This window comes from Balaenoptera acutorostrata, chromosome 3, assembly GCF_949987535.1.
Source record: "Balaenoptera acutorostrata chromosome 3, mBalAcu1.1, whole genome shotgun sequence".
NCBI classification, from domain to species: domain Eukaryota; kingdom Metazoa; phylum Chordata; class Mammalia; order Artiodactyla; family Balaenopteridae; genus Balaenoptera; species Balaenoptera acutorostrata.
This window is the reverse complement of record NC_080066.1, coordinates 181,830,382-181,858,067: the sequence shown is the minus strand read 5'-3', so window position 1 is coordinate 181,858,067 and position 27,686 is coordinate 181,830,382. Positions and strand designations below refer to the sequence as shown.

At 60.8% G+C, this 27,686-nt stretch overlaps 3 protein-coding genes across 13 annotated transcripts in view; 1 reads left to right on the top strand and 2 right to left on the bottom strand.

The window, feature by feature from the left end:
- Positions 1 to 202: 202 nt before the first annotated feature.
- Positions 203 to 13,524, bottom strand: ZFYVE21 (zinc finger FYVE-type containing 21). 4 transcript variants are annotated; one of them, XM_057542301.1, is made up of 9 exons: positions 13,331 to 13,524; positions 9,804 to 9,851; positions 4,515 to 4,565; positions 4,144 to 4,312; positions 3,490 to 3,565; positions 3,314 to 3,405; positions 2,762 to 2,815; positions 916 to 1,058; positions 203 to 784 (listed from the first exon to the last, which is right to left on the bottom strand). In XM_057542301.1, exons 1-9 carry the CDS (start codon positions 13,466 to 13,468, stop codon positions 749 to 751), a joined length of 807 nt encoding a protein of 268 aa, XP_057398284.1. In that variant the 5' UTR covers positions 13,469 to 13,524; the 3' UTR covers positions 203 to 748. The 4 variants fall into 4 exon arrangements, with proteins under 4 accessions (XP_057398284.1, XP_057398286.1, XP_057398285.1 ...); XM_057542303.1 differs by lacking the exon at positions 2,762 to 2,815; XM_057542302.1 differs by lacking the exon at positions 9,804 to 9,851.
- A 274-nt stretch (positions 13,525 to 13,798) lies between these two features.
- XRCC3 (X-ray repair cross complementing 3) lies at positions 13,799 to 25,079 on the top strand. 5 transcript variants are annotated; one of them, XM_007176217.2, is made up of 9 exons: positions 13,799 to 13,880; positions 16,604 to 16,720; positions 16,861 to 17,168; positions 18,858 to 18,995; positions 19,097 to 19,309; positions 22,279 to 22,433; positions 24,434 to 24,646; positions 24,730 to 24,776; positions 24,860 to 25,079. In XM_007176217.2, the coding sequence occupies exons 3-9, from the start codon at positions 17,114 to 17,116 to the stop codon at positions 25,077 to 25,079; spliced, it is 1,041 nt and encodes a 346-aa protein (XP_007176279.2). In that variant the 5' UTR covers positions 13,799 to 13,880; positions 16,604 to 16,720; positions 16,861 to 17,113. The 5 variants fall into 5 exon arrangements, with proteins under 5 accessions (XP_007176279.2, XP_057398342.1, XP_057398339.1 ...); XM_057542359.1 differs by having other exon boundaries at positions 13,847 to 13,880; positions 16,604 to 16,665; XM_057542356.1 differs by having other exon boundaries at positions 13,847 to 13,880; positions 16,839 to 17,168.
- Positions 23,166 to 27,686, bottom strand: part of KLC1 (kinesin light chain 1) — a 64,263-nt gene continuing 59,742 nt past the window's right edge. For all 4 annotated transcript variants that reach the window (XR_009007418.1, XM_057542348.1, XM_057542349.1 and 1 more), the window contains 2 exons: positions 23,864 to 23,939; positions 23,166 to 23,511 (listed from right to left, as the gene is read on the bottom strand). Coding sequence is in view for 3 of the 4 variants with exons in the window: in XM_057542349.1 (XP_057398332.1) it covers positions 23,509 to 23,511; positions 23,864 to 23,939 (79 nt within the window). In the remaining variant the exon portion in view is untranslated. The remainder of the gene's footprint in view (positions 23,512 to 23,863; positions 23,940 to 27,686) is intronic.

The window sequence follows — 27,686 nt, the reverse complement described above, 5'->3', positions numbered from 1 at the left end:
CCTTTAAGCACTGATTGATTGTACACAGTGTGCTGATGAGAAGCGAACACCCTGCAGGGCAGTCTCTCTCCGCTGATGCCGTGTAAACGTGCACACAATAAACCGCTGTCTCTCGCCGGAGGCTGTGAGTCTTGTGTTCTGGAGCCAGAACTGAGCTGAGCACGAAGCTCAGGTTGTCTGGACACAGCGAGGTGAGGCCTGATCCGTATTTTCAAAATAGGTTTTAATCATAAGCTTTATATACAAATTGTTGTACAATTATTTTAATAAAGGGAAATAGTGAAAAGTACAAAACACAAATCTTGTTCCTTCCCCTGTGAAGTAGCAAAGGTTTGTTCATAGCCCCAGATGAGTGACACACGAACGGGCAGTCTGTGAGATGTGCTCCAGTACAAATCAGGCCGAGTTACCACTGCCCAGATCACTTCCATGGAAGAATTAATGGAACGAACATCAAGGGACCAGAACCATCTAGTAAACTTGGGCACTCATAAAAACATGGTATAGATTATGCTAAAAAGAGTTTAGCAGTAGTGTAGCTCAGTCTCTCCCACCCCAATCAGGCATCGATAAGAGACAAATTCTAAAGCACGAGGTGTTCTGAGCATTAATCAACTGTGTACATATTGCACTAAGTAAGCTCCGAGTACTTGAGTTGCGTTTCCAGCACGTGTAGGGTTAGTTGCGCCTGTGCGTGCTCGGCGAGCAGGTGCTGCTGCCCCTAGCAGACTGTCCAGCCCGCGTGGCGTTACTGGTCCCGAGATTCGTAGAGAAGCTTGGCAGCCTGCAAGGTGACCAGAGATAAATGCGTGTGCCTGGCTGAAGCCAGTGGGGGCGCCCCGGCTAGGCAGGCAGCGGGCCTCCCTCTGGGAAAGGTGGGCAGTGCTCTGAGCAGAAGGGCCGGGCCCACGGTACCTTGTGCATGGCCACCAGCCATGCTGTCGCCTGCCTTCTGCTGCCGTTCGCGTCCTCCCCGGCCGTCAGCTTCAGCTGCGTCACGCCCTCCACCCCTGGCGCCGTGTACTGCAGGGTCATGCCTGTGGCCCGCGCGTTGCCTCCTGGAGCGGGGAGACAAGGTAAGGATGCCCGAGGGGACGCTGAGCGCCCAGGGTGCCGCCGGCCCTGATGTGCTGGCTGGGGCACCTCCTCCCCAGCCCTGGTGCTGGCCTCGGACGGAGGCGGCCTGGTAGCGGGGCCTGGGCTAGGGGCTGCCCAGCGGATGAGCCCGAGCTCACAGGGCGGGACAAACACTCGGCACCACGTGGCCGAGAACCCAGGGAGAAGGCGCGGTGCCGTCGGGAGGGCTGCCCAGGCTGCACCCTGCCCGTCACGCTGGCCTCACCCCCACCCTACTCTGGAGAGCCAGGGTCAAAGCGGAGGGCACAAGTGCCACCAACACCCCATTCTAGTACACGAGCTCCCGAAAAGATGCCGTGTGGGGTCGGCCTGCTGGGACAACTGCCCGCCTTTGGGCTGTGACGCCATGGACGACGACGGGACCCCAGCACCTGCTCTGAGAACCAACGGCTGGAGGAACAGACGGCCCTTCTGTCACGACTGCAGCCAGAAAAGTGGCAAGGAGACCAAGCCTCACAGTGGAGTTTGCCTACAGCCGTTCTACTTTGTGACTTGGGAGGAAAACTCCGTTGTGAGCAGTTACCCAGCTCAGAAGATCCCTTCCATCAGACGCAGGTCTCAGAGTCAAACGCAGGCCGGCAGGGGAGCAGGTGCTGGGTGGGAGAGGCCCGGCCCACCGGGAGGTCGATCCAGCTGGAAGTGCCCCGCCACCCAAGGCCTGGGACGCCCTCCATGACCTTTCATAAGCCACGGTTGACCCTGGGTGTCAAGTGGCTTGTCCCCGCCTGGGCTCCTTTCAGGAGTGCCCCCCGCCCCGGGCTCTGGGGCAGGCAGGCTGTGCTCTGCCCACCCCCCGCTCCCGTAAGTAGACTTTTACTGGCCCAGGCCACGTTTCCGTGGCTCCTATGACTGCTGTCGCATTTTGAGTCTGCGTCCGGCAGAGCTGCACGCAAGTAGCTGGGCCTCGACAGAAAGTGCGCGACGCTGCGGTGGCCGCCGCCCCCGCCCCCTCGGGAACACATTGTTCTGGGCATTTAACGGTTCCGGAAGCCTGGGCAGAGCAGGACTCACTGTCCTCCCAGCACCGCCACAAGGGGGCGCGTGGCGCCGCCAGCCCTCGGCCCCGCCCACACGCGGGAAGGACACGGAGGGATGCCCCGGCCTGGGTGGGGGGTGGCCCCCCGCTTCTCCGGACCATGACTTCCGCACCTTCGACTCACGGCGCAGCACAGGTGCCGCCACGCACAAGCCTGTGCTCGGGCACGGGGGGGGGCAAACGCGGCGCCGGCCCGCTTCCCTCGCCACCTGCAGGCCCAGGAGCGCAGAGAGGCTCCTACGAGACAACACGGGAGCGAGCGCGCTGCGGAGGGACGGGAGCGCGCTGGGGAGGGCCGCCGCCCGCGCCCCCCTCGCGTGGCCCGCTCAGGCCCAGCGGATGCCCAGGGGACGTTAGGAAACAATGCGTAGGGCTCCCCTTGGGAGCGCAGAACTGAGCAGATGAGATAGATTGCTTCATTTATGCTTTGTCTGCCCATCTTAGACCCAACTGTCCTTCAAATCAACCAAAAGAAGGGAATGTGTGTTTCACAGAGAGCCTCGGCGTGGACCCCAGCACACAGCAGGGTCTGGAGGAGGCGCGGCCCGGCGCGGGGGCAGGGAGAGCGGCGGAGAGCGGGGAGCTGACCTTCAGAGACGGGCTGGCTCCCCGGGAGGCTGGTGTAAGTGTGCATGTCTTTTTCTACGTCAAGAAGGTAGGCAGGCAGGAGAGAAGAACAAGCAAGAGCCGATCAGAAAACAGAAAGCAAGACGGACTAAGTCACGTGGGTTTCTTCAGCACACCGCACCCAACACGGAACACCAACTCCACTTCCGTGGAAGGACAGCTGCTGAAGTGCGGAAGTTTAGGTGGAAAGATCCAGAATAGGCTAAGCGCTCCGCAAGCTCCAGGAGGAGGGTTGTCCCCGCAGACCCTGGGGGCCGTGGTGCTGGGCGGGCAACGCTCCAGGCATCGGGGAATCGGGCCGATGCCAGCTGCCGCCGGAGCCTTACCCCTGACCCGAGCCCGACAGTAAGTGAAACGTACAGAAGAGCAGAGTCCCCGCTTGTTTTACACGTTAAGCCCCATTCGCCTGGTGAGCTCCTACAGCCACTCACTAAACACAAGCCCCTGCCGCGGCTGAGCAGGACGGCCCACAGACCCCGAGAGTCACCCAGGCCGGTGCCACACGGCACTCACCTCCAGGAGGGAAGCCTTCTGTGAGCATCTGCACGGCGGCAATGCGCGTGACCTCGACCTCGTGGCGACTGTCCCCGTCCAGAAGCAGGTACCTGCAGCAAACAAAGGGTGTCCACACCGCGTCACTTCAGGCTCGGAGCGACAGAGCGTCAGTGCCGAGCAGCACCCGCTCTTACCTCTGGTTGCTGGAAAGACGACAGACCATCGTGTCTGACTTCTCCGAGTTTCCAAAAGTTACGAGGAAGGTGGCTCCTGGGGATGAAAACCAGACATGAGGCCCCGGCAGCTCCCTTCTCGCCTCCCCTTCCAGGCCAGCCCACCAGGGGGCACGCACAGAGGACAAAAGGAAAGCAAGACAGGTGGCAGCTCTGTTCTGCGGTGCCCTCGGCTGAGGCGGAAAGGCCGTGACAGGGTTGGGGTTCAACAGCGGAAATAAAAGGCGCTGCCTGGGGCTCCCAGGGGCCTTACCTCCCAAGGGCCTGGATCACAGGGCGCCGACCCTCCCCCAGCGCTCGGGGGCCACTGGGCAGCACCACCCGCCCTGCTGCCAGGAGGGGGAGGGGGCCCGCAGGCCAGGGGGGCTAGGCTGCCAAGGCCCGGGAGAGGGCAGCAGGCACGGGGAAGGGGCAGCAGGCCCGGGGAAGGGGCAGCAGGCACGGGGAGAGAGCTGCCCTCTCGCCACCACCATGTCCCAGGACGGCCGGGGCCGCACCTGGAGTCCCAACCAGCGGTCTCAAGCCTGCAGCAGGCGCCCCGCAGAGACAGAGGCCAGGCAGGGCGTCACAGCATCGCAGCCACCACACGACAGACACGAGGCCCCAGGTGCTCACCGCTCAGGAGCAGCTTGAGCTGCTTGTCGTAGAACTCGGCCTCCCGGTGGGACACCAGGGCGCACTCGGCGCACTGCCGCACGGGGTCCACGAAGCACATGCGCCGCAGCGCCACCTTCTGGCTGCAGCACTTGTCGCAGAAGCACTTCCCACACCGGCGACAGTGGTGCTGGAGACGTGGGGCAGGCAGTGAGTACCCCCAGAGACCCGCGCCACCGGCATCCACTACCAGATGCCTCGAGGGTCCCAATGGTTTCCCAGCGGCCGGACCCCCGCCTGCCGACCAGGCCGCCACTGTCCCCGAGGCTCCGCGACAGACAGCACCCACTCCCACCCCCCCCCACTCCCCCTACCGCCCCACCGCAGCTCACCTTCCTGGTGAGAAAGTCAAACTTGGTGTCGCACTGCATGCACCTCGGGCACTAGGAGAGAAGGTGACAGGGCGTCAGGACCCGGCTGCCGAGGCCACGCGGTCAGCTCCTCGGGGAGCCCCGTCCTGTCGCCGGAACCCAGGATCGGCCGTGAGATGATGCGATGCCGCAGCAGAATGTGATCTACACCGGGTCCCCGCGCGGAGAAGCGCAGTGGGTCTGCTGAGCTGGGGCAGCGTCCAGCCAGCAAGGGTGCTACGAAGGCCCAAACGCCCGGGGCTCAGCAGGGAGGCCGGGGACAGTGCTCCAAGGACAGGCCGAGGCCCAGGGCCGGAAACAGCCACATTATAACCAAACCAACCAACCACGCGGAGGCCCTCAGACCTGTCATCTGACACAGGACACAGGGTTTCTTCCCATCCCGGCACCAAGTGCGGAGAGACTGTCCCCGCGCCGCCAAGGCTCAGCATCCACGGTGGGAAAGCTGCTCCTGGACACATGTGCCACCTCACCCCAATGACACAGTGACAGTAAAATGCCACCGTCAGGGAGCCAGACACCCTGACCACCACGCGACCCTAACCTGGCCAGTCCCCAGTCAGTCCTGGCCAACACGGCCTGACCCCAGTGTCCTGCCCTTCATCCTCACTGCCTGGCTTCAATCTGGGCAGCCAGAACCCACTCGCCGCCCGGGCTTCATTCCCCATCCTCCCTGTTCTGCCAGCGCAGTGCTTGACCTTGACCCCTACTCTGCACCCCTCCCGCCCCCAGGCCTGCGCCTTCAGCCGTGTCTGTCGCTCTGAGGAAATACACAGCAGGTGCCAGGGCCCACCATGGGGCCGGGACCCTGAGGAAGCTTCTGGAAGGAGCCTGGCATCCACACGCAGTGTGCCCTTCTCCGTGGGAGGGCAGGCGTCCAGGCCGGCCCCCAGCCCCACCCAGCTCTACACAGCCACGGCCCCACCCTGGGCTGGTGTCTAAGCATTCTGAGATCTCGTAATGTTTCCTTATTTTCTCTTTGCTCTTACGCTGCATTCTGGGCTGGGACACAGGGCCTGGCCCACCTTGGCCCTCCAGAACCATCCACAGAGTCCCTGCCGGCGTCAGGCACGAACTGGCTAATCACAGCGCAGCTGCTTCCACCAGCCCCTGCCATTGCCTCTTGCTGTCAGTTCTGGAACGTTGCGTGTGTTTGGCCCTCGGGCCTCCACCCACGGCAGGGCATCTGTGTGCCACGCTCTCCTGTGACCTCACACATCTGCCAGCCACAGAATCCACTGGATGCGGGGAAAGCCGGCGGGACCACCAGCATCAGGCCAGGCTCCAGTGCGAGAGCTGCCTCCCGAGTCTATGCGCGTCCTGCACCCACGGCGGGGACGTGGGGCCCAGGGCTGCCCCACCCTCGCCGGGAGGCTCGCATCTAGGCAACTGAGAGACCCATTTCTAAACTAAGACCACAGCAGAATTTAACATTTGCTCCCGGGGCTTCCCTGGTGGCGCAGTGGCTAAGAATCCACCTGCCAATGCTGGGGACACAGGTTCGAGCCCTAGTCCAGGAAGATCCCGCATGCTGCGGAGCAACTAAGCCCGTGCACCACAAATACTGAGCCTGCGTTCTAGAGCCCGTGAGCCACAACTACTGAGCCCACATGCCACAACTACTGAGCCTGCACTCTAGAGCCCCCGAGCCACAACTACTGAGCTCACGTGCCACAACCACTGAGCCCATGTGCCACAACTACTGAGTCTGAGCTCTAGAGCCCGTGAGCCACAACTACTGAGCCCACACGCCACAACTACTGAGCTTGTGAGCCACAACTACTGAGCCTGTGCTCTAGAGCCCACGAGCCACAACTACTGAGGCTGCATGCCACAACTACTGAAGCCCGTGCACCTAGAGCCCATGCTCTGCAACAAGAGAAGCCACCATAATGAGAAGCCTGCGCACCGCAACGAAGAGCAGCCCCTGCTCACCACAGCTAGAGAAAGCCCGTGCGCAGCAACGAAGACCCAATGCAGCCAAAAACAAATAAATAAAATAAATAAATTTTTTAAATAAATAAATAAAATTCTCTCCCTTAAAAACATTAGTGATCTAGAAGTTTTGTATTAATCTAAATAACCAACGAGGTTATTCAGAAAATGTACAGGCTTTTAAATAAGGTAAGTTTCCTGTGGATTATATAAAAGAAGCTTTTAAAGTTATCAAGAGAACAATTTGATATGAAAAGAAAATTAAATAAGGAAATAAAGCAACTGGTGAAGATACGAGAGTAAAATTACCACCAAAGAACTCACACCTTGTCTGATAAACCAGCTGCATCGAAAGGAAACAAAAAGCCCAGGCCGAGGCCTAGCACCAGGCCCCGTGCACCTGACCTGGACCCAGAGGCTCTGGGGTTCCGGGAAACCGCTGTCTGGGGAGACGGAGTCCAGAAACCAGGTGTGAGCAACCCACCTGCACCATGTGTGACAAAAGCTGCCTGGGTTCCAGCCTCTCAGACTACGTCGCACCCAGGCCTGTGTGTCACCGCGGCGCCGCTAGGGTGGGCTGGGGCTGGCGTCACAGACAGGCACACTTGCAAGGGAGAACCGGGACCCGCAGGAGCTCAGTGAGGGCCCTGCGTGCGAGGTGCAGGTTAAGGCACAGACACACACAGCACACGCACACAGGCACAGAGACACAGACACACACGCAGATGCTGCCTGATCCCCCCCGGGCTGCCCCAGGCCGCTCCCCACCTGCCAGGACGGGCGGTAGGACCAGCAGGGCCGTCCTCGTCCTCGTCCTCGAGTGAAACAGTGTCAACGGTGGAGCCTCCAGCCCACCTCCGGGGCCCCTGCGCTCACCCCCAGGACCCCCGCCCCACAGTTGGGAGGAAGCCGGTGGTAAGGGTGGCCTCCACAGGGTCCCCTGGGCACCCACGAGAGGACGGGGGAGCCGGGGGGCGGCACAGACAGCCACTAGTGCAACACCCGACCCCGAGCGCGCTCCTGGCTGCAGCCCCAGGGTCAGAGCCCAGCGGCCTCAACCCCTCGCCAAGCCTGGAGAGCAACAGCTGCCTCGTGCCCACCCTGCCGACGCAGGAGAGTTCAGACGAGGCTGGGGGTGTGCTTTCTGGTGCGGAAGTGAGGAGATTACGAGCAATCAAAGGAGAAACCAGAAAGGGCCACAGGAAGCCGGGCCCAGATGGCAGACTTCAGGGCAGAAGGGGCCTTCGGGGATCGTGGGGTCCACCCCAGCACGCGGCCGAGGGCAGAGGCTGGGCCACAGGGCCGCTTGGAGACCCGCGGTCTCTGCCGACCTGCTGTCCGACTCCAGCACAGGGGGCCCTGGCGGTGCCCAGGGCAGCGCGTCAGGACGGCCGACAGGGCATCTCCCCTCAAAGTAGAAGAGTCGGAAGAGAGAGTCTGGAGAGTTTAAAGGAGTGTTTAAAAAGAAGATACTATAAAAAGGACGGAATCTGGGGACAGATGCCCACCCTCCCTCTGAGGCTGGAGCGGCAAAGGGCAGTCACGCCTCCTCCCACGCTCTCCTTGGCGGCGCTGGGAGAGACAACACCTGCCCGGCTGCGACTGGCTCACACGCTAGACCGTTTCTCAGGCTACTAGGGGACTTCCCTGGTGGTCCAGTGGGTAAGATCCTGGGCTCCCAGCGCAGGCGGCCCAGGTTCGATCCCTGGTCGGGGAACTAGATCCCACGTGCATGCCGCAACTCAGACCCGGCACAGCCGAAACAAACAAGCGAATAAATAAATAAATATTTTTTTTAAAAAAGCTTCCTCCTCCTAGAGCCCGTGCTCTGCAACAAGAGAAGCCACCGCAATGAGAAGCCTGCGCACAGCAACGAAGACCCAACACAGCCAAAAATAAATTAATTAATTAGATAAATTAAAAAGAAAAAGGCGTCCTCAAAAATAAATCATAAAAATAAGTTACAAATTACATGTATTACTGTATCTTTGTTGAAAAACAACCGTTTTTAAAGAGTAAAAGCATAACTCCTACAAATATAAAATGAACCCATGTCAAAGATTTAACTCATGGACTTCCCTGGTGGTGCAGTGGTTAAGAATCCGCCTGCCAATGCAGGGGACACGGGTTCGAGCCCTGGTCCAGGAAGATCCCACATGCCACAGAGCAACTGGGCCCGTGCGCCACAAGTACTGAGCCCTCGTGCCACAAGTACTGAAGCTCGTGCGCCTAGAGCCCGCACACTGCAACAAGAGAAGCTGCTGCAATGAGAAGCCCGCGCACCGCAACAGAGTAGCCCCCGCTCACCGCAACTAGAGAAAGCCCGTGTGCAGCAATGAAGACCCAACGCAAACAAAAATAAATTAATTAATTAAAATAAATTTTAAAAAAAAGATTTAACTCATTAACTAATGAGGGAACCAATAAAATGTTAGAAACCAGCTCACGGGACGAAGAGCAGACACACAGCAGCCCCGGGACTGAGATGAATTTGACAACAGATGCTTTCACGGCGGTGGGTGGGGCGCCTGAGGGAAGGAGGGGAGGGACAGAACACCTCCGAGGACAAAGCCCAGAGCCATCAAACAGGGAACAGCAGGTGCAGACACCACATCCCAGGAAGGAGAGGCGGCCACTGCCCGTGTCCCGCAGGACGGCCAGGAACCCGCCTTCTCCCGACACTGGCAGCAGCGCCCCGCCGGCCCGAGGGGCCGTGGGCAGCTCTCCTGGCTCCTCACCACGGGGGACCCCCGCCTGGGATCCCGGAGGCCAGGAGACCAGAGACCGGGGACGCCGCCCACAATGCTCTGGGAACGCGTCCTGCAAAGGGCCCCTCCCCACCTGCCCTAGAGAAGACTAACAGACACCCCTGTCCACCCACCACAAGCCACACGCGGACTGCTGATGGGACGGGCTGACTCGTCCATCGGAACAAAGTGCCCACGAGCTTGACTTGATAAAACCTTCATTAATCTCTCCTTCCTTCAGGGCCTTGAACTCTGACCCACCCCGCAGCCTGAGACAGGCTGTCCTGGGGTGCTGCAGCCCCTGATCTGCTGTCGGATCACACCACCTGCCCCTCCCACCCGTTCCCTCCTAGCCTGGGCTGCCCCTCCCACCCCGTTCCCTCCTAGCCCGGGCTGCCCCTCCCACCCCGTTCCCTCCTAGCCTGGGCTGCCCCTCCCACCCGTTCCCTCCTAGCCTGGGCTGCCCCTCCCATGGAGCAACCCCTGCCACCTGCCCTCGGAGAGCTCGCAGGGCCCTGGGCCAGACCTCCCCCCACAGTGACCCTGTGGGACACAAATCTCTCCTCACCTTGTCTTTGTTCGACACACTTGTGCTCTCTCCTCCCCGGTTCTGCACCTGCAGAGCACGTGACATCAGTGACAGGGCAGAGCCATCGTCATCACGGGCTGTGCCCAGCGCCCAGGACAGGAAGAAAGGGGCTACAAAACTGCCCGGATTCCAACGATAAAACGCAGTATTTGGGGCTACTTGTAGCAAGTCCTTATGGCTGTGTGCCCAGACGGCCCACCCCTAAGCCCACTCTCCTGGTCATGGAACACTCGGACGGCAGTCACACGAGGCCCAAGCTGTTCCTAGGCCTCCTCCCCATCCCGCCACTGCCTCCCCACCTCACAAGCTCCCAGGGAGCACAGAGACACCAGGAAAGTGAGTCTCAGTTATTTCTGGGGCAGGAACCCCTCTGAGAATCTCAGCTGAGAGCTACAGACGTACCCACATCCCCATGTTTTCCAACATCTGTAAGGGATGCCCCTGTGGGCCCCAGCTACCAAGCTGGCACAGGGTCAGGCACTGAGTAAACAGTTGATGTGGCTTCCCTGGTGGCGCAGTGGTTGAGAATCTGCCTGCCAATGCAGGGGACACGGGTTCGAGCCCCGGTCCGGGAAGATCCCACATGCTGTGGAGCAGCTAAGCCCGTGCGCCACAACTACTGAGCCTGTGCTCTAGAGCCTGCGAGCCACAACTACTGAGCCCGCGAGCCACAACTACTGAGCCCGCGAGCCACAACGACTGAGCCTGCGTGCCACAACTACTGAGCCCACGCGCCTAGGGTCCGCGCACAGCAACGAAGACCCAATGCAGCCAAAAATTAATTAATTAATCAATTAAAAAAAAAGAATCTCACTTTGATAATGGCTACACAACGAGAAGACTACATGTAAATAAACTTAAAAAAAAAAAAAAAAAAAAGGTGATAGATGAGCAACAGGCTGGCCGCTGATGGACCCAGAAGAAGACAGCCGGGACGAAGAACGCAGGACGGCTGCACACAACCGTGACGCTCATCCACCCAAGGCTGAGTGCAGGGGCGGGCGAAGCTGAGGACGGCATGTCGCCCCCTGCCATGCTCCACCTATGCCCCACCACCGCCCGTCCCAAACCACAAGTAAACCTACTTCTCAGCACTGGTATCTCCACGCTTGAGTCCCCTCCCCACACACCAGGGTCGTGGGTCCCAGAAGCACCGGACAGGCCGAGTGCCGCCAAGCCGAGCGAGCAGCAGGGCAAGCCCCCGGCCCCCCGCGCCCGCGCCAAGAGCCACCGCAACCAAGGCCAGACTTCATCCCGACTCTCCCAGCCCAAACTGCCCCACTCCAAGTTTCTTTTCCTCCGGACACTTCCTTTGGTCACTTCTGGACTCTAGGACGTTCCCCAGTACGTTTCAACACGCACTTCCTCAAACTCAGAGGAGAAACTGTCCACGGTCACTTGGAGGCTTCCTCCCCACTCTGAGCTCCCTCCGCCTCTAGGGCCTTCTTTGGCTGCTCAGATGGCAAACTGGGGGCGTGTTTCTGGAAGGCACCCCACCATCCTTCCAACATGAGAACGAAACTTCTGTTACAGGAGGGAGTGCCACGCTGATCCAAGCACGCCCACCCAACCTGATCGCTTTCCCGAGAGCCCCCAGACAGGCGGGCAGGGCTCCAGACGCACCTCAACACCAGACCCGCAAAGAAGGACAACACATGCAGTACAACCTGCGAAACAACCATTTCAGGAAAGAGCAAAGGGCCCTGAAGAGGGCTGGCAGAGGGGACCCAGAGGTTAACTGAAGAGCAGCTTGCGGGCTGCAGGGGAAAACTGCACGTCGTCCAGAGGGGTGTTCTCCCACACATATGGTCCCTAAGTGGACATATCCACTGCTGTGACATTTCATGGGGGATCAATCAGGGGAAAAAATGTCTAAAGAGGGTCCTCGGGGGACAACAGTGGAAAAAAACTGACACTCTGACCTGGCCTCGAGGACACGCTTGGTGCCCACTCAGTGAAGTGGAGATGCTGCAGACACAGTATGTCCCTGTCCCAGCTCCCCTCCCCCGCCATGGAATAGACCAACTCGCCTCTAGCTCCTGCCCTCACCTGCCTCCTTCCAGGTCAGGCTGTGCGGTTCTGACTTCTCTTCGAACCTTGATAACACCTGTCCGGCTCCCTCACTAATGCAGTTAAAAGAGCTCCGGAACATGCATTCACTTAGGAGAACGAGAGTCGTGATATTACCCCAAGGAGACCACGCGAGAAAAGGTATGTTCTGTGATTTCAAAGACTGCAAACGCCAGGAGGAAAAATGCAGAAGAGAAAGAGCACAGACAGGGCGAGCAGAAACCCAAGAGGAAGGGAGGACGTGGCCTGGGCCAGCTCAGTGACCCGCCTGCGCACCAACATTTCACCCTCTCTGTGCACTGGCCTGCAGGGACTCGGTGACAAGGAGACCGGAGAAAAGGGCAGCCCTGGCAGGACGGCGCTGAGACCTCCCCGCGGCTGGCCCAACCGCCCCTCCGAGCTCTGGGCGCTTCACTGCCAGTGCCCTGAAAACACCTGATCGCATCCCCCTCTTCGCCCCCCTGCAGAAAACGTGCCGCCTGCCAACCGTGATTCTAGGGGGAGGAAGGAAAAGTGGTCAATCGGAATGCTGGAAAGAGATGCAACTTAAAGCATTTTCAAAAATCGTGCTACTTTTATGTCTCTGGGACGTCTGTGATTTACAGGAATGCGAGAAGTTTTTCCGCCTGGTTTAGCATAGCTGAGAATAACCGGCTTATGGGATCCAGTTCAAACCCTGTGGCACAGCACAAAAGGGCCTTCAGAGGTTCCGCCCTCACCCCGCCCACGGGAGAGCTCACACCCCGCCGCGCCCCTCACCTCTGGGAGCAGGTGCAGCTCCCCAGGCAGGACGCCCTCCAGACGCCCCACCTGGACGCGCGTACTCACTCCCAAGACTCCCTCAGACACCACCGCCGGGCAGTCCACACAGCGAGAGTCCCCTACACAGAGCGCTGATTATAAATAAACAAACACGGGCCTCCTCTCCTCCCTCGCGGGAGGGGGTCGCAACTGTCTCAAAGGTTCCAGCCCAGCAGCTCGACCAATGGATGTGGCGGAATCCACAGATGACCTCGCAGCTGGGCAAAGCCCGGGTCGTATCAGGAAGGGAGATCTGTGAAGGGTCACAGAAACCTCGGGGGGCAGTTTCTGAAGAGCGGGGGAGACTGGGCGCCCCGCGAAAAGAAACCAGGCCAGGCAGAGTACCCGTGGCCCGGGAGGGGTGGAGCCCGGGAGCTCCGCTAGGGCGCGGGGCAGGGGTCCCGAGGGCGGCCGGGTTTGGGGGTGGGGAGGACAGAAGGGCCGCCCGGAGGAGGCAGTTCCGGGGCCGGGGTGCGCGGGGAGCGGAGGGCGGGTCGGGCTGCGGAGGGGCGTCGGGGAGGCAGGGCGGGCCCGGGGAGCCGACGCGGGGCGCGGACGCGGGGAGGGTTGGGGGCACGGGGAGGGGACAGGGGGCGCGGACCCGGTCCCAGGGCTGACGGGCGTCCGCGACCTACCTCCTTGTCCGGGACCCACTGCGGCTCCTCCAGGCCGAACGGGCTGCCGAAGGCGCGGTGCTCGGGCACCATGCGCAGGCCGCTGGGGGAGCGAACCAGCTTCTTGGCATCGTGGCGCGCGGTCACCTCGGAGGACATGACGCCGCCCCAGCGCTCGCCCGCCGCCCGCAACCGGGCCCTAGCCCCCCGGGAGCCCCGCCCCGCCCCGCCCCACCAACGCGACTGACAGCGCCCGCGCCCAATCCCCACGCCAAGCATGGAGCTCAGACCAATCGCCGCCAGGTGTCCGCCCCGTCGCTGCGCTCTCCAATTGGCGCAAGGGTACCTCCCCTGCCACCCTGCGGTCGGCCACCAATAGGCATTGAGGGCCGGCCTGAGCACGTTCCGCCCCCCTCGGGGCTATTGAGACTTTGGATTGGCCAGTTAGTCGGCGATGTGGGCGCCGCTTCATCTCTGATTGGCGTATCTGGCGCGGGGCGCCCGGCGCTCATTGGAAGAGTAGGCTGCGAGAGGTAGGACGGCGCGAAGAAGCGTGTGGAGCGCGGTCTAGGTGAGTGCTAGGAGTGGCCGCAGTGGTCCGGGTCGGGATGGAGGCAGGGGTGGCCTTGGGCACCGAGAGCGCAGCTCGGCTCCCGCGCGACCCTCCTTCTGGGGCTTTGCGGGGACGGGGTCGCGCGTCATCGATGCCCCAAGCCGCGGTTCGCACCCGCGGGCGGGCGGGCGGGCAGAAGGCACAGCCGAGCGAGGGGACGAGTGAGGGTCCGAGCGAGTCTCGGCGGCGGGAGGGAGCCCGGGGCCGGTGCCGCGCGGGCTGGCGAGCGGGGCTGGGGCAGGAGGGGCCCGGTCCTGGGGCCGTCAGCCCGCAGAGCTGCAGGGCCACTTTGGGCTGTGGCAGCAGTCCAGGGGCCGTGGGGTGGGGCGGGAGAGGGTGGGGGGTGGACAACCTCGGAGATGCAGCGCCCGGTGGGAAGAGCAGATGCGCGTGGGTGGCAGGGTGCGTCTGCAGGGCGCCCTGGTTCATCGGACGGCCAAGGCGGGGTCTACTGGACACCCAGGTCTGGGGGAGTGGGGAGTGCTCAAAGCCTCAGGGGCTGAAGAGAGAAGAGGTTCCCAGAGGCAGAAGAGGATCCTGAGAAGCGAGGGGGGCCAGAAGTCCAGGCTGGCCAGTTCTGGAGAAACCACAGAGGTGGCCCAGGCGTGGGAGGACCTGTGTGGCCACCCAAGGTCCCAGGTGAAAGCTTCCTCCCAGCAGCCCCAGGATGAAGGAGTGCTCGTTGGCCCCTTTGTGGGAGGGGGAGCCGGAAAAGATGCCCAGCCTTGAGGGTGGGCTGCTCCCAACAGGGCTGGACACCCCCCGGGCAGTTCAGCCTCTGGATAACCGAGTTCTGCAGAGTATGGAGACCAAACGATTCCCTTTGGATTTGTTAACAGGTGGACCGTGTAAACTCAGGGTCGGGCTAATTTGGGTCAGGGGCTTAGAACACACAGCCTGGACCTGTGTCGCAGGCCGGCCGCTTGCTGGCTGCATGACCTTAAGCTTGTCGTGTAACCACTTTGTGCTTCTGTTTTCTCACCAGCAAAACAGGGTTATAATATTGCTGGTGTGAAGTTTGAGTTCATACCTGTCACGCGCTTGGAAGAGACTAAGTGTTTGATAAATGTCAGCCCTCGACCTTTCATTACCTTCAGTGATTTTAGGGCAACATCAGTGGAGCTGTATGTAGTTTGCCTGAATTTAGCTCCGAACTTGGCCAGAGAAAGAATGAACAGTTTCAGTGTGTGGGGATTGGTTCCTTCCACCCCGACCAACCCTCCGGTTCCTTTGGGTGGCTGTCTGGTTGAGCGGGAGAGGCCCTGAACACATTTATTTTAGTGCATTAGTTTTGAAAGGAGATCTTCCCTCATTCTCTAACCCTTGAGTCCTTAGTTTGAGTCAATGAAAGCTGCCGGAAACCTGAGTGTTGCCCCCAGGGTGGAGGTGGGCCCATCTGCCGCGGCCCCGCCTTCCTGTCCCAGCGTGTGTTGGCGGCATGGGGTCCTCAGGCCCCCTGAGAGCCCCAGAGTCCCAGAGATACAGGAAAGTGATTCCACCTGGGAAGGCTCGGGGACCTAACTGGAGTTTCCTCGAAGTCTCGCGCTGGGCCCTAAGAGTTGGTGCGCCTTCACTCTCACCAAGCGGCGCCCGCCGTTAGCTGTGCCCCTGAAACGGTACCTGCACTCAGATGCCCCTGGAAGCTGCTGCGCTCTGTCCAGGCCGCCCCGTGCCTGCTCCTGGGTGCTGCCTGGGCACATGCTTGTCCCCGGTTGGAGAAGCACAGACCTGGAGGGTGGCTGGCTCACCCGGGCCCCTGCCTGAGGCTCTTGGTCCAGCTCCTGGGCCGGTGTCGGGTACCCAGCGGGTGCTCCGTCAGTGGGCACTCTGCTTCTGGGGGCCCTACCACCCCCCATCACGGAAGCTTGAGGCCCTTCGGTTGGTGGTCACCCGCTGGTTTTCCTGCCCCGTGTCCAGCTGCTCGTCAGAATCCGAGCTTTATATACAGGCACCTCCCGGCTGTGTCCCCACGCAGGCTCCCTCCCCCCGTCATTCAGAATCCAGACCCCAGCCCACTCGCTGCTCCCCGCTTCAGAGCCTGCTCCCCGCTTCAGAGCCGGGGGCTTCCCACAAGTCCAGGGAAAGAACACACGCACTTCCTCTAGAATTTACAAACCCAGGTTGGTGTTCTGTCCGGATGTCTGATGCCCGGGCGTCTCCCACACGGCCTCAGGGTGCACTCCTAGCTACTCAACATCCCCCAGCCGCCTTGCAGTTGGTACCGGGGCCCTGCACTCAGGCCGCCCTTCTGCCCTGATGTGCAGTCCTGAGGGCCTCAGCAGTATTTACTGTCAGCCCTGCCCCGAGCAGCTGGCCTGGGAGCCCCCCGCCCCCTGCGCCAGCAGAACGTGGGAGCAGCCTGCTGGCCCGGAGACCCCCTGCCCGGGCTGTGGGCCCCAGAGCCTCGTGCTGCCCCCTCCCAGCAGCTGCCTCCAGGGGCTCCCTGAGCAGACCGCAGATGAGGGGGTGTACACGGCCTGGTTCTTTAAGCTTCCGGAGCGACCTGACACCGTCCAGAGGCCCAGGCCTCGCTGCTGCTGCTGGACGCTGAGCCTGGCCTCTGCTGAGGGGCTGCAGGCCGGGCCGGACTCGGTGTCCGCTGTTCTCTGCTGGGGCAGCGGTTCCGACCTCCTGGGCGTCCTCTGAGATCCACCACACGTGGCCTTTTCTGCTCTTTCCAGGTCGCCATGGAGACACACTTACGGGAACTCACACCGGAGAATGCAAAGCAGGCTCCACTCAGGTGAGCCCAGCGCACACGGGCCTCTGACCGTATCCGGCGCCGTCACCCCAGAGAGGTGGGTCAGGGCAGGGCGCCCCTGGCCTGGGGGGCGTGGGGCTGGGACACAAGCCGGTTTCTCCCACTTTCTGCGGGGGATGAAGCTGGCTGACCTTCAGAATGCAAGGTCTCTTCAGATGCATCTGTGTGTGGATTGAGTCCTAGGTCCTGAGTTACCGAACAGTTGCCCGGACAGAAGCGCCACCTTAGACGTCTCTCAGTGCTGTTCCTGGTGCAGTGAAGCCTCTCCAGGCTCAGGGCTGATGGTGTGGCCCTGTCACAAAGGGAACCGCGCACCCGGGCTCGGTCACTCTGCTGCACTCGGCTCCCAGGCTGCTCGAGGGGACGACAAGCACGTCAGAATTCGTGTCCCTGGGCGTTCGTCCATCTCTGTGGTCACCCCATTGAAAAAATGGATTTGGATGAGTTGGACCTGAATCCTAGAATTATTGCTGCAGTTAAGAAAGGTGTGTTTGCTGATGTTTATATAAAGTGATTGTGTAAAAGTATGAACGTACATATATACACATCTTATGTAGAACAGGTTTACAAGGTTGCCTGTCTGAGCCTTGGGGACCCTCTGGTTACTGACCCAGGACAGCTGGTGCTGATCAACGCCCTGATGCTGGAATGTGCCGCAGGTTTTTCAGTTGTGTGTGTGTGTTTAACTGAAAGGACTTCTTTTAAGTTAATTTCATTTTCATCAAAGCAGTACACACATGGTGTCTGAAAAGTGAAACGGAACTACTTAGCACTTAGGAGTCTTTTAGCAACTTTGTTGTATTTGTATCTGGGTTGCTGCCGAGTGAGCTTATGTTGCTGTGTGTGATTTGTCTGTGTTACGAGTCCTCACAGGCCTCCTGTTTTGGGGGTGAGGGCTGGCTGGTGCCCGTGTGCCCCTACTTCCTCCACACCTCCCGCCACAGTTGGAACACAGTTTGGGTCCCATTAGCCATCAGAGTTGTGACTGGGGACATAATGGCTGCCACTGAACCCGGGGTTATGACTGTTTCCTTTCTTGTACCATCTCTGGTTTTTCCCCCCAAAGTTAGTGGTTGCCTCCTTTTTTCATGCGCTGCATTTCCTCTGTACTTCTGATTATTCCCACATCGCAGTAGGTCTGTCAGGCAGCGGTGGCTCTTCTCTAAATGCTCAAAGGGTTGGCCAGCCCACCGAGGCTGCTGGCATCTGGGCGCGTCCGTCCCCAGGCTGCACTGGCTCCTCCGCAGCCCGGCTGGCGCCCTGCACCCGCCTCTGTTCTCGCTGTCTCCCGGGGTGTCTGTGAGGGGTGCTCCGACATCAGGTGCTTGTTAGCAGGTGGCAGGGGCCCTGAGTGCACGCCGGGCTCGGCAGCAGCGTGCGGTCGGCTCCTCCACCCTAAGGGCACGCCAGTAGTTCTGTTTCCCCCTTTCATTCAGTCTTGTGTTTTAACTGAAGCATTCAGTGCATACGTAGTTAAGGTAATTCCTGATAAATTTAGGTTTAACTCTCCCTTATTAAGCTGTGCTGTTCGTCCTATTTTTTTTGTGTTGTTTTTCTTTTATGCTTTCTTCTGGATTGGTTGGATATATTTTTAGCGTATTTTTTTTTCTTTCTACTCGTTTGAAAGTAATATGTTTATCTAAGCTCAAAATTATTCATTTTCCTCATGAAACACCAGCTCCCTCGGGCTGTTCACCCTGTAACCCAGCCCTCCGCGATACTGCCGCCAGCATGCTGCCTCTTCTTTTGTCTGTTCGCCCCACTGGCCATCCCGTGGCCTGGTTCAGTGGATGGTCGTTTGGATCCCTTCCTGCGGCCTCTCCCTCGTGCATGGTTCCCCCGACTCGGCCCGGGCCCCCCCAGGCTGTGCACACACAGACCTGTCTTGGGAGACGTGTCCAGGCGGGCGTGGGACCAGGCGGAGGCCGCTGCTCCCGGCACCAGGGAGAGGCCCAAGCATCCGGCTTCTGCAGCCAAGACGCGGGCCGCCCCAGGCCCCTTCCCTCCCGTCCCGTCATGGTCACCCTCCGTCTGGGGGTCCCTGCAACTTCAGGGAGAGGTGGACTGGTCCCTGCCCGCCAGGTCCCCAGAACTGGAGGACACCTGCTGTCCCTGCTGTGTCACCGTGTATTACCGTGTCTGACCTTGTCCTGTAATTGATTCTATACCTTCAGCCAAACTGAGGTCAGTAAAGGAGGTTCTGCATCTTTCTGGACCAGACCTGCAGAGGCTGACCCGCCTCTCCGGCCCCGACGTGCAGCGCTTGCTGAGGGCGGCCTCCTCACACCTGCGGGGAAGCAGCGTCTGCACAGGTGCCCGCTGCCCTGGGGTTTGGCTGGAGGAGCGGGGCACGGGGGCACCTGTGCGGGGCTTCCTGCGGGCCTGGGCTCACCTGTCGTTTCCCCGCACCCAGCGCTCCAGCTGCTGCGGCAGAAGGAGCAGTTCCCCGAGCAACACCAGCGCCTGAGCCTGGGCTGCCCCGTGCTGGACGGGCTCCTCCGCGGCGGGCTGCCCCTGGACGGCATCACCGAGCTGGCCGGACGCAGCTCCGCCGGGAAGACCCAGCTGGCGCTGCAGCTCTGCTTGGCCGTGCAGCTCCCGCGGCGACACGGAGGCCTGGGGGCCGGTGAGTGCGGCCACTTCGGGGGGCGGGCAGGGGTCCTGACCTGTCACCTCGCGGGCACCTGCCATCGAGGCCAGAGGCTGCCCCTGGGGGCCGTTTTCCACGTTCCAGTCTCTGTCTTCACAACCGCTCTGCGATTCCTGCCTCAGGAGTGGGAGGAGGGCCACGGGCCCCTCGGTGGGAGGGAAAGTGCAGAGCCCCAGGGCCTGGCCAAGGCGGGACAGAGCCGGCCTGGGGTGACTCCGTAAAGCGGCGTGTCCCCTGCAGAGGCCTGGCCCACGGCCACTGTGACCACATTAAATGTGGGGCCTGAGGCACATTTTCCTGAGAAAGTGACTTCCCAAAGCAGGTCTGAAAGCCCCAATTTTGAAGAGAATGGCCAAGCGGCTCTGGAGTTATTTTGGATCCTGCGCTTCAGAAAATGTGGAGCTCCTCCCCGCCGACCCTCAAATGCTGGGCCGCCTTCCCGCCAGCTTCTCGAAGCCCCTCTGTGGGCGGGCACCCCGCTCACCTGTCCCAGTGAGACGCCCGACGGGGTGTGGGGCGAGGAGCTTCGAGGGCCGTGCGATTGGGTTTGGCTGTGAACCTTCTGTCCAGGCCTCTCCCAAGATGTGGAGGACACGGGCGCCGCGGCGTTGTGACGAGGGTCTCGGCCACGTCGGGGGCTCCCCAGGCAGCCCTGCCCCCGGGAATGGGCTGGAACGTGCCAGGGAAGGTTAGGGAGGCCCCAAGGGTCGGGAGCTCACCACTGACACGGTCAGACGGTGCTTCTCCTTCCATCTTGCATCTCTTTTCCAAGTTTGAAAGTCTGTTGAAACAGAATCGGGTCAAAATGAAAGTTACACACTCACAAATAGGGCGTGCGGACGTGGTGTCGGTGCTTCTGCCTCTTCTCTGGGTCCCCTCCCCGGGGCGGTGCCGTGACTGGTACAGCGAGAGGAATGGTAGGTTTCGCCGTGGCCCTGAGAGTCCTGGTGGGGCTCAGCCAGCGCACCGCCAGATCACAGGCCTTTCTTATTTATTTATTTATTTTTGGCTGCATTGGGTCTTCTTGGCTGCACGCGGGCTTTCTGCAGTTGTGGCGAGCAGGGGCTACTCTTTGTTGCGGTGCGCGGGCTTCTCATTGCGGTGGCTTCTCTTGTTGCGGAGCACGGGCTCTAGGTACACGGGCTTCAGTAGTTGTGGCTCACGGGCTCAGTAGTCGTTCGCGGGCTCTAGAGCTCAGGCTCAGTAGTTGTGGAGCACGGGCTTAGTTGCTCTGCAGCATGTGGCATCTTCCCGGACCAGGGCTCAAACCTGTGTCCCCTGCATTGGCAGGCGGATTCTTAACCACTGCGCCACCAGGGAAGTCCTGAGGCCTTTCTTCTTTATTTAACTCAGTGGTTTTTAGCATTTTCACAAAGTTGTGTACCCACCACTACTATCTAGTTCCAGAACATTTCATCACCCCAAAAAGAAGCCCCATCCCTATGAGCAGTCACTCCCCACTCTCCCCTCCCCCAGCCCCTGGCAACCACCCATCTGCTTCCTGTCTCTATGGATTTGCCTGTTCTGCACATTTCAAATAAATGGGATCATGCAAATGTGCCCTTTCACCCAGCATAATGTCTTCAGGGTTCACCCACATTGGAGCATGTGTCAGTTCTTCATTCCTTTGTAGGGCTGAATAATGTTCCATCACGTGTACAGACCACAACTTAGCTACCCATTCATCCGTTGACAGTCATGTGGGTTGTTCACACCTTTTGTTCGTGCGTGGCTTTGGGTGGACACCTAGGAGTGGGATTGCTGGGTCGTATGGTAGCTGCGTGTTTCGCTCTTTGAGGAACTGCCAGACTGTTCTCAGCGGCGGCTACACCGTTTTCCTTCCCATCAACGATGTAGGAGGTTCCGGTCCCTCCGCGTCTGAGCCGACGCTTGTCCTTCTGATGCCCATGTGGGTGGTTTGTCACTGTGGCGCTGACTGCATTCCCCTCGTGACTAGTGACGTTGACCATCTCTTCACGTGCTGCTGCTCACTCGTGTGTTTTTGGAGAAATGTCTATTCCAATCTCTTGCCCATTTAAAAGCTTGGGTTATTTGTCTGTGGAGTTGCAGGAGATCTTTATATAATCTGGATACTAAACTCATCAGATAAACAATTTGCAGTATCTTCTCTATTAAGTTGTCTTCTCTCTCTCTTGTTGGTGTCCTTTAAAGCACAGTTTTTCACTTTGATGATGTCCAGTTTGTTTCTTGCTTGTGCTTTTGGTGTCACATCTAAGGATCCACTGCCTAATCCAAGGTCATAAGATTTACCCCTGTGTTTTCTTCTAAGAGTTTTATGGTTTGGGCTCTCAAATTTGATCCATTGTGATTTAGTTTTCCTATATGGTATGAGGTAAGGGTCTAATTTCATCCTTTTGCATGTGGGTGTCTCTGTCCCAGCGCCCCGTTTGTTAAAAAGACTACTCTTTCCCCACTGAATTGTCCTGGGGCCTTTGTTGAGAATTGGTGGCCCCTGGTTCTTTTCAGCGCAGGACACCGGGGGTACCTTCTGGTGGGGATTCCAGGCCCCTGGTGATGCATCGCCTGTGTTTTGTTTACTGGCTTTTCCAGGCGCAGCAAAGACAGTTACCACCAGGTAGCCCAGAACCTTAGGAGGAGCCTTGACAGTGCAATTGAGGCAACATCCACCCAGCAGGGCCTGGGAGGGGCATCTCCCTGTGTCTGCAGGAGGGGGCGTTTCCGAAAGCCGGGAGCCCCTACAGTTCCCCTCGCTCCCACTCGGACAGCCCAGGGCAGGCAGACCCACAGGGTGCAGTTCCGGCGGTGAGGGGCCCGCGGTGAGAGGTGGGCGCCGGCCGGCCCCCGTGCCGGGTCGGAGGGGCAGACCCACGAGAGGCAGTGCAGGAAGGAGGGCCTTGGCGGGGGGGGGGGGGGGGGGGGGCGGCCTCGGGCCCCCCGCTGCTCACCGCCCCGCGGCTTCCCAGGGGCTGTGTTCGTGTGCACAGAGGACGCCTTCCCCAGCCGGCGTCTGCAGCAGCTCATCGCTCAGCAGCAGCGCCTGCGGACAGACGTCCCAGGGGACGTGGTCAGGAAAATCCAGTTTGGCCACCAGATCTTCATTGAGCACGCAGCCGACGTGGTAAGCGTCTGAGGGGAAGTCGGCCACGCGTGCGGGCCATGCGCACGACCCGCAAGGCCAGGCCCCGGTGCCCGCCTGCGGCGTGTCGTGTGCAGGGGGCCGTGTGCTCCGCTCAGGCCGGCGCTACTCGTTACCTGGACGCAGGCTGAACTGGGCGTCCAGTGTGTTTCTGGCAGCCTTACCCCCAAGGGAAGAGCGGGTAAGGGAGGGGCGCCTGACACGCCACCTCCTGCCCCCTAGAGGAGGCCCCAACCGGGCAAGGGCCTCCTGCGGCTGTTCACTGGGCTGCAGAGGGGACCACGGCCCAGAGGACGGGACCTGCCGTCCAGGCCACTGGCCCAGCAGCAGCCGTGGTGTGGGGTTGTACCTCTGCCTCTGAAGGAGGGGAAAGTCCCCTTGTCAAGGCCCCCCAGATTGCTGAGTGCGCCTGGCTGGGCCGCTGGGGCGACACCACACCTGGAAGCCATCCCCAGGTCATGCGCCCTCCCCGTGGGCAGACAGCGGTGGGAACACAGAGGGCAGTGGCCCCTGGGGAGGGGGCAGGGGGCAGGCAGGCGGCGGGGGAGCAGCCAGCTGAGGTCATTGTTTGGGGCTGAATAATGAAGCAAAGGCTGCAGGAGGGAGATGGGAGACGGAGTATAGACCAGTGCACCGAACACAAGTGCGCAGAGCCACCCACCCGGGCCCTTCCCCCATTTAAGAACTGCTATAAAAAGAATTTCCGGTAAAGGATGAACTGTATAAACTTTTAATTTTTAAAAATTTTACAGTAAAATACATGATCACACATAGCGTGGGGAAGTAACACGATGAGCGGTGGCACGCGAGCCCGGGCTGGTTCAGGGCACGGGCGGCCCGGGGTGGACCGGCGGCAGGTGGCCGTCCCCTAGGGGCCCAGCGCGGCCGTGGCTTTGTGGGTGATTAGCGTGATGGGGCTCGGCGTGGACGCAGGAGAAGGCGAGGTCAGTGCTACAGGCTCCCGCTCCAGGCCCTCCAGCCTCGCGAGCGTCCCCTGGCTGTCACAGGGCCCTCCGGACGCACCCAGGCAGCACATCCGCATCCTCCCGGCGCATCCTCACTGCGGAACGCGGCAGCGGGTCAGGGCCAGGCCGGCCGAGACCCGGGGGCGGCATTCCTAAGTTCCGTTTCGGGAGCAGCTCTGGTTGGAGGAGGCCCCCCGGCCCTCGCTGGTGTCTGCCCAGCGACTGGGGGGCCCTGCCCGGGGGGAGGCCGGAGGTGCGGACCGGGGCCTGATGCCGCTGCACAAACAGAGCCTCAGGGCCCCAGGCTTCCTCCCGGGGGACGGGGTCTCCAAGCTAGGCCCCTCTTGGAGTCCCGACCCTGCAGCAGGCGGGTGCAGCCCTGCCCCCACCCCGGCCACCCCATGCCCCAGCGCTGCCTGCGGTGGTGGGAAGGGGTGCAGGACTCACATTAAGGCTGGCGTCCTCCAGGCCGCCGCTGCTGCTGCTGTCATTTTCCACAGAGAGAGGCTCTGCTGGAGACACCCTGGAGAGTTAACAAGCAGAGAGTTGAATTTCATCCCGGACACCCGACAGCTCTCAGGAGTGCCTGACGGGATGGCCAGCGTGTGGCCACCGGGCACGGGGGCCGAGTCCAGGCGGGCAGCCAGGCAGCCCCAAGGGACAGGGCTGCCCCGAGCACAGCGCGCAGGGCCTTGGGGGGCAGGTGGGCCTGGCCTGGGGGCACCTGAGGCCCCACACCGGCCCGGTCAGCGTCCTAGCGCACAGCCTGGGCGCGGCCCAGGGGTCTTCACGTGGAGGTGACGCTGGTTGCAGGACAGACTCAGGTCCCCGCACACCTGCTTCCGCCCTCCACTGGGTGGGGCTGGGCAGTCCTGGTGACCGTGGTGGCCCAGGCGGTCGGTGCCCAGCACGGGGCCACTGAAGGGGAGGGGCCCAGCCACTGTGATGGCCCAGGGCGGGGCGTGGTGAGGGGGTCCCCCGCGCGGGTGGTGACGGCCACCTCCTCTCGGCTTCCAGGACACCCTGCTGGAGTGTGTGCATGAGAAGGTGCCTGTGCTGCTGTCGCGGGGCATGGCCCGCCTGGTGGTCATCGACTCCGTGGCAGCCCCGTTCCGTTGTGAGTTCGACCAGGCGGCCTCGGCCCTCAGGGCCCAGCGTCTGCAGGCGCTGGGGGCCGAGCTGCGCCGGCTGAGCTGCACCTTCCGGAGCCCCGTGCTGTGCGTCAACCAGGTGGGCCCCCCTCTGCCCCCGGGGAGGGCGAGGCCAGGGGGGCCGGGTCCTCACCGCCGCTGACCCCGATCTGGACCCTCCAGGTGACGGAATTCGCGGAAGAGCGGGGTGCGGCAGCCGGGCCGCCGGGGTGAGTGGGGCGCCCAAGGGCAGGGGTGGCGGGACCCGCGGTTCCACACACAGCACAGGACAGTCGGCTGTTTTCTGTCTCAGTGTCGGGGGAGAGCGGGTGTCTCCGGCCCTGGGAATAACCTGGTCCAACCAGCTCCTGGTGAGGCTGATGGCCGACCGGCAGCGCCCCGAGGAAGCCGCCTCCGCCCCACCCCGCCGCACCCTGAGGGTGGTCTCCGCCCCCCACCTGCCGCCCTCATCCTGTTCCTACACGGTCACTGCTGAAGGTGTGCGGGGGACGCCTGGGACTGAGTCCTGCTGACGTGTCACCCTCCCCCTGGTTAGGGTCCCCTCAGGTACCAGGGGCTGCGGGAAGCACCCAGCATCCATAGCCCCCCCCACCGCCGGCTGCTGCAGCAGCTTCCTCCACCCGGGGCCCACGTTAGCTCCTGCCCGGATGCAGGCCCCCGGGCCCCGGCCCAACCCCACAAGGCTGCGCATCCCCTTCCCAAAGCTCCCAACACCCACGCCTCGGGCCACGGCGGGCCGAGGTCAGACGAGCGCCCACTGGCCCTCCTCACCCCGTGGTCGGGCTGTCGGCTCCTGGCCGCCAGCTCACCCCCCGGCCCCTGGCCACCAGCACACCCCCGGGCCCCGGTCTGGCACAGGATGGAGAACACACAGCAGGCCAGGCCGCAGGGTCCGGGAGAGGCATCGGGGCGGGGAGGTGTGCCTTGTGCGCTGCCCCTGCCACCAGCCCGGCCACCAGCCCCAGCGGGCGCCAGCAGCCGCGGTGCCGGCTTGGCCCATCGGCCGGGAAACCCGTTCTGGGCAGACGAGAACTATTCTAAAAGGAGAGCACATCCCGCTGTGCCCTCAGTGCCTCCTCCAAGGCTGGCCACGGTGGCCGGGACCTCAGCCCTGGCCTGGGGGGGCGTCCACTCTGGCAGGGCGCTCCCGCACCGTGTGCATAGAACTCGGGACCTCCCATAGGCCAGGGTCCTGCTGCATCTGGCCACAAACGCCAGAATCTGAGCATCTGTTCGTGGCAGCACAAGGCCCCACGGCCACCAAGGGACGTGACTGCCCAGTTCCGGCAGGGCTGCGCCGCCTTCACCCCCATCATCACCCTGCCTCTGCCCCTCCCCACTGCTGCCCGGCACAGAGCAGCCCCGGCCGGACAGACGTGCCAGTGAAGGCACCTGCAGCCCCTGGACCCTCACCAGCGCTTGCTCTTTGCCAGGCACTGTCCTAAGGACTCATACACGTGACGTCTGTCCTCACAGCCCTGGGGTGGCCCTGTCACTCCACTTTCAGTGCCGTGGCCACCCTCCCACAGCTCCAGGAGCTAGACACTGGTCCCAGGCTCCCACGGGCTCACTGGGGTGGGGCGGTAAATCCCTGTCACGGGGCACATGCTCTGTGCACGTCATTCTAGGACGGGATGATCCATTTACAGTTCTCATCATGTTTTCAAAGTACTCTGTGACCCTAAAAAGATTGGATGCCTAATGTCAAACAGGAAAAGGTTCTAAATTTTAGGGTTGGAGTTTTACAAAAGAGCCTTTCCGCAAACGTACAGGGACTTTACAACAGGAAATAAAACTTTATTTTTGTAAGTAAATACAAACAGTTCCACATGATTTCCTAAGCAAGTCACACCATCAGTGAGAAAAGAAAACTGCTGCTCCAAGACAGAAGGCATGTTTCACGGCCACCCCCCTGCAGAGGTGCAGACGGGCACAGGCGCACCTGCCCACCAGGCAGACAGGCTGTCCTGGGGGCGCTCACCCACCAAGGGCCATAGGACTTTGCAGTGGGGTTTCCTCTCTGTGTCTCAGAAACACCAAGTCCCAAAGGAGTGTCCACCCTACCTCTCCCTGCCCTCAGCCAATCCCATCCCCCAGAGCACGCCCCACGGACAATCGGACGGTCTTCACAGGCCTGTGACCCCCGAGGGGTAGCGCCACACCACTATAAACCACCTGAGTCCTCCTGTCGTGCTGGAGAACTAAGCGGAAACTGTGCACATGTCTTTATGCATCAGCCCGATTACACGAGGAGGCATCTGCAGGACGATGCTCGCTTAGCTCATTTGAACTTCACCTTTGGTTGGTGCTATCCGGTGCTGCTTTAGTTTCCAGATATCCCATGATTACACAATGCAGTGTTCAAACATATCAAAAGTTGGCCTCATACAGATGTAACATGCCTTCCCCAGAACATTCTATGAAGTTATAACAATGAGTGCTACAAACTAAACTCTGAATCCTTAGCAATACTTATACTTTACTGTAAAGGCAATAACTAATTACATGATATCCCTAGCAGCCTTCTGACCAAACAAATAATAGGAACTTTTTTTAAGTTTCAGAAAATAACTGAACCCCTGCAGCATGGGAACGGCCTCTCCCCCTGGGGAGGAGCAGGAGGGTCAGGAGGCCCAGCTCTCCACGACCTCTGCCCTCAGACACTCACGTCGACCCACAGCCCGTCCACTGCCCGTCCGTCCTCTGGCCAGGGGAGTCTAACTTGATAGAAACAGTGTAGAAATGGGGGCTGGCCCCCTAGGGTCCCCTCACCAGGAAAGGAAGAGGGAGGGCTGGACTTCCCGCCCCCCCCCCCCCCTCACAACTGCTCTCTCCGAGAATGTTAAAATCCTGACTACCAGACTGGAAGTAGGTTACAACCTGGCTTCTCTCTATTTTGATACAAGTTCAAAAATCAGAAACTGCTGACTCCCCGGTAGCATTCCCTCTGAGACATGAAGGCCTTTACAACCCAGCTTCAAGAAGGCCCTCGAGCCTCTCTTACACCAAATGCTGTCTCCATGTGGCCTTACAAAGGCCACCACAACCCTCAGGGAACCAGGGCCAGAGGGCTCAAAGCCAGACAAGGTTCAACTAAGGCCCCTGCAAAGAAGGTCTCT

What these genes read in the sequence shown, in the direction of transcription:
- ZFYVE21 (XM_057542301.1), bottom strand. Translation starts at nt 13,468, where the DNA reads ATGTCCTCCGAGGTGACCGCGCGCCACGATGCCAAGAAGCTGGTTCGC. An exon ending in AGTGGGTCCCGGACAAGGAG is followed by an intron (nt 9,852 to 13,330) that starts GTAGGTCGCGGA and finishes CGTGCTCTGCAG; the next exon opens with GTGCAGAACCGGGGAGGAGA. An exon ending in GAGCCAGCCCGTCTCTGAAG is followed by an intron (nt 1,059 to 2,761) that starts GTCAGCTCCCCG and finishes TCCCCGCTCCAG; the next exon opens with GAGGCAACGCGCGGGCCACA.
- XRCC3 (XM_007176217.2), top strand. Translation starts at nt 17,114, where the DNA reads ATGGATTTGGATGAGTTGGACCTGAATCCTAGAATTATTGCTGCAGTT. An exon ending in CCGTGCTGTGCGTCAACCAG is followed by an intron (nt 24,647 to 24,729) that starts GTGGGCCCCCCT and finishes TGGACCCTCCAG; the next exon opens with GTGACGGAATTCGCGGAAGA. An exon ending in GCGGCAGCCGGGCCGCCGGG is followed by an intron (nt 24,777 to 24,859) that starts GTGAGTGGGGCG and finishes TTTCTGTCTCAG; the next exon opens with TGTCGGGGGAGAGCGGGTGT.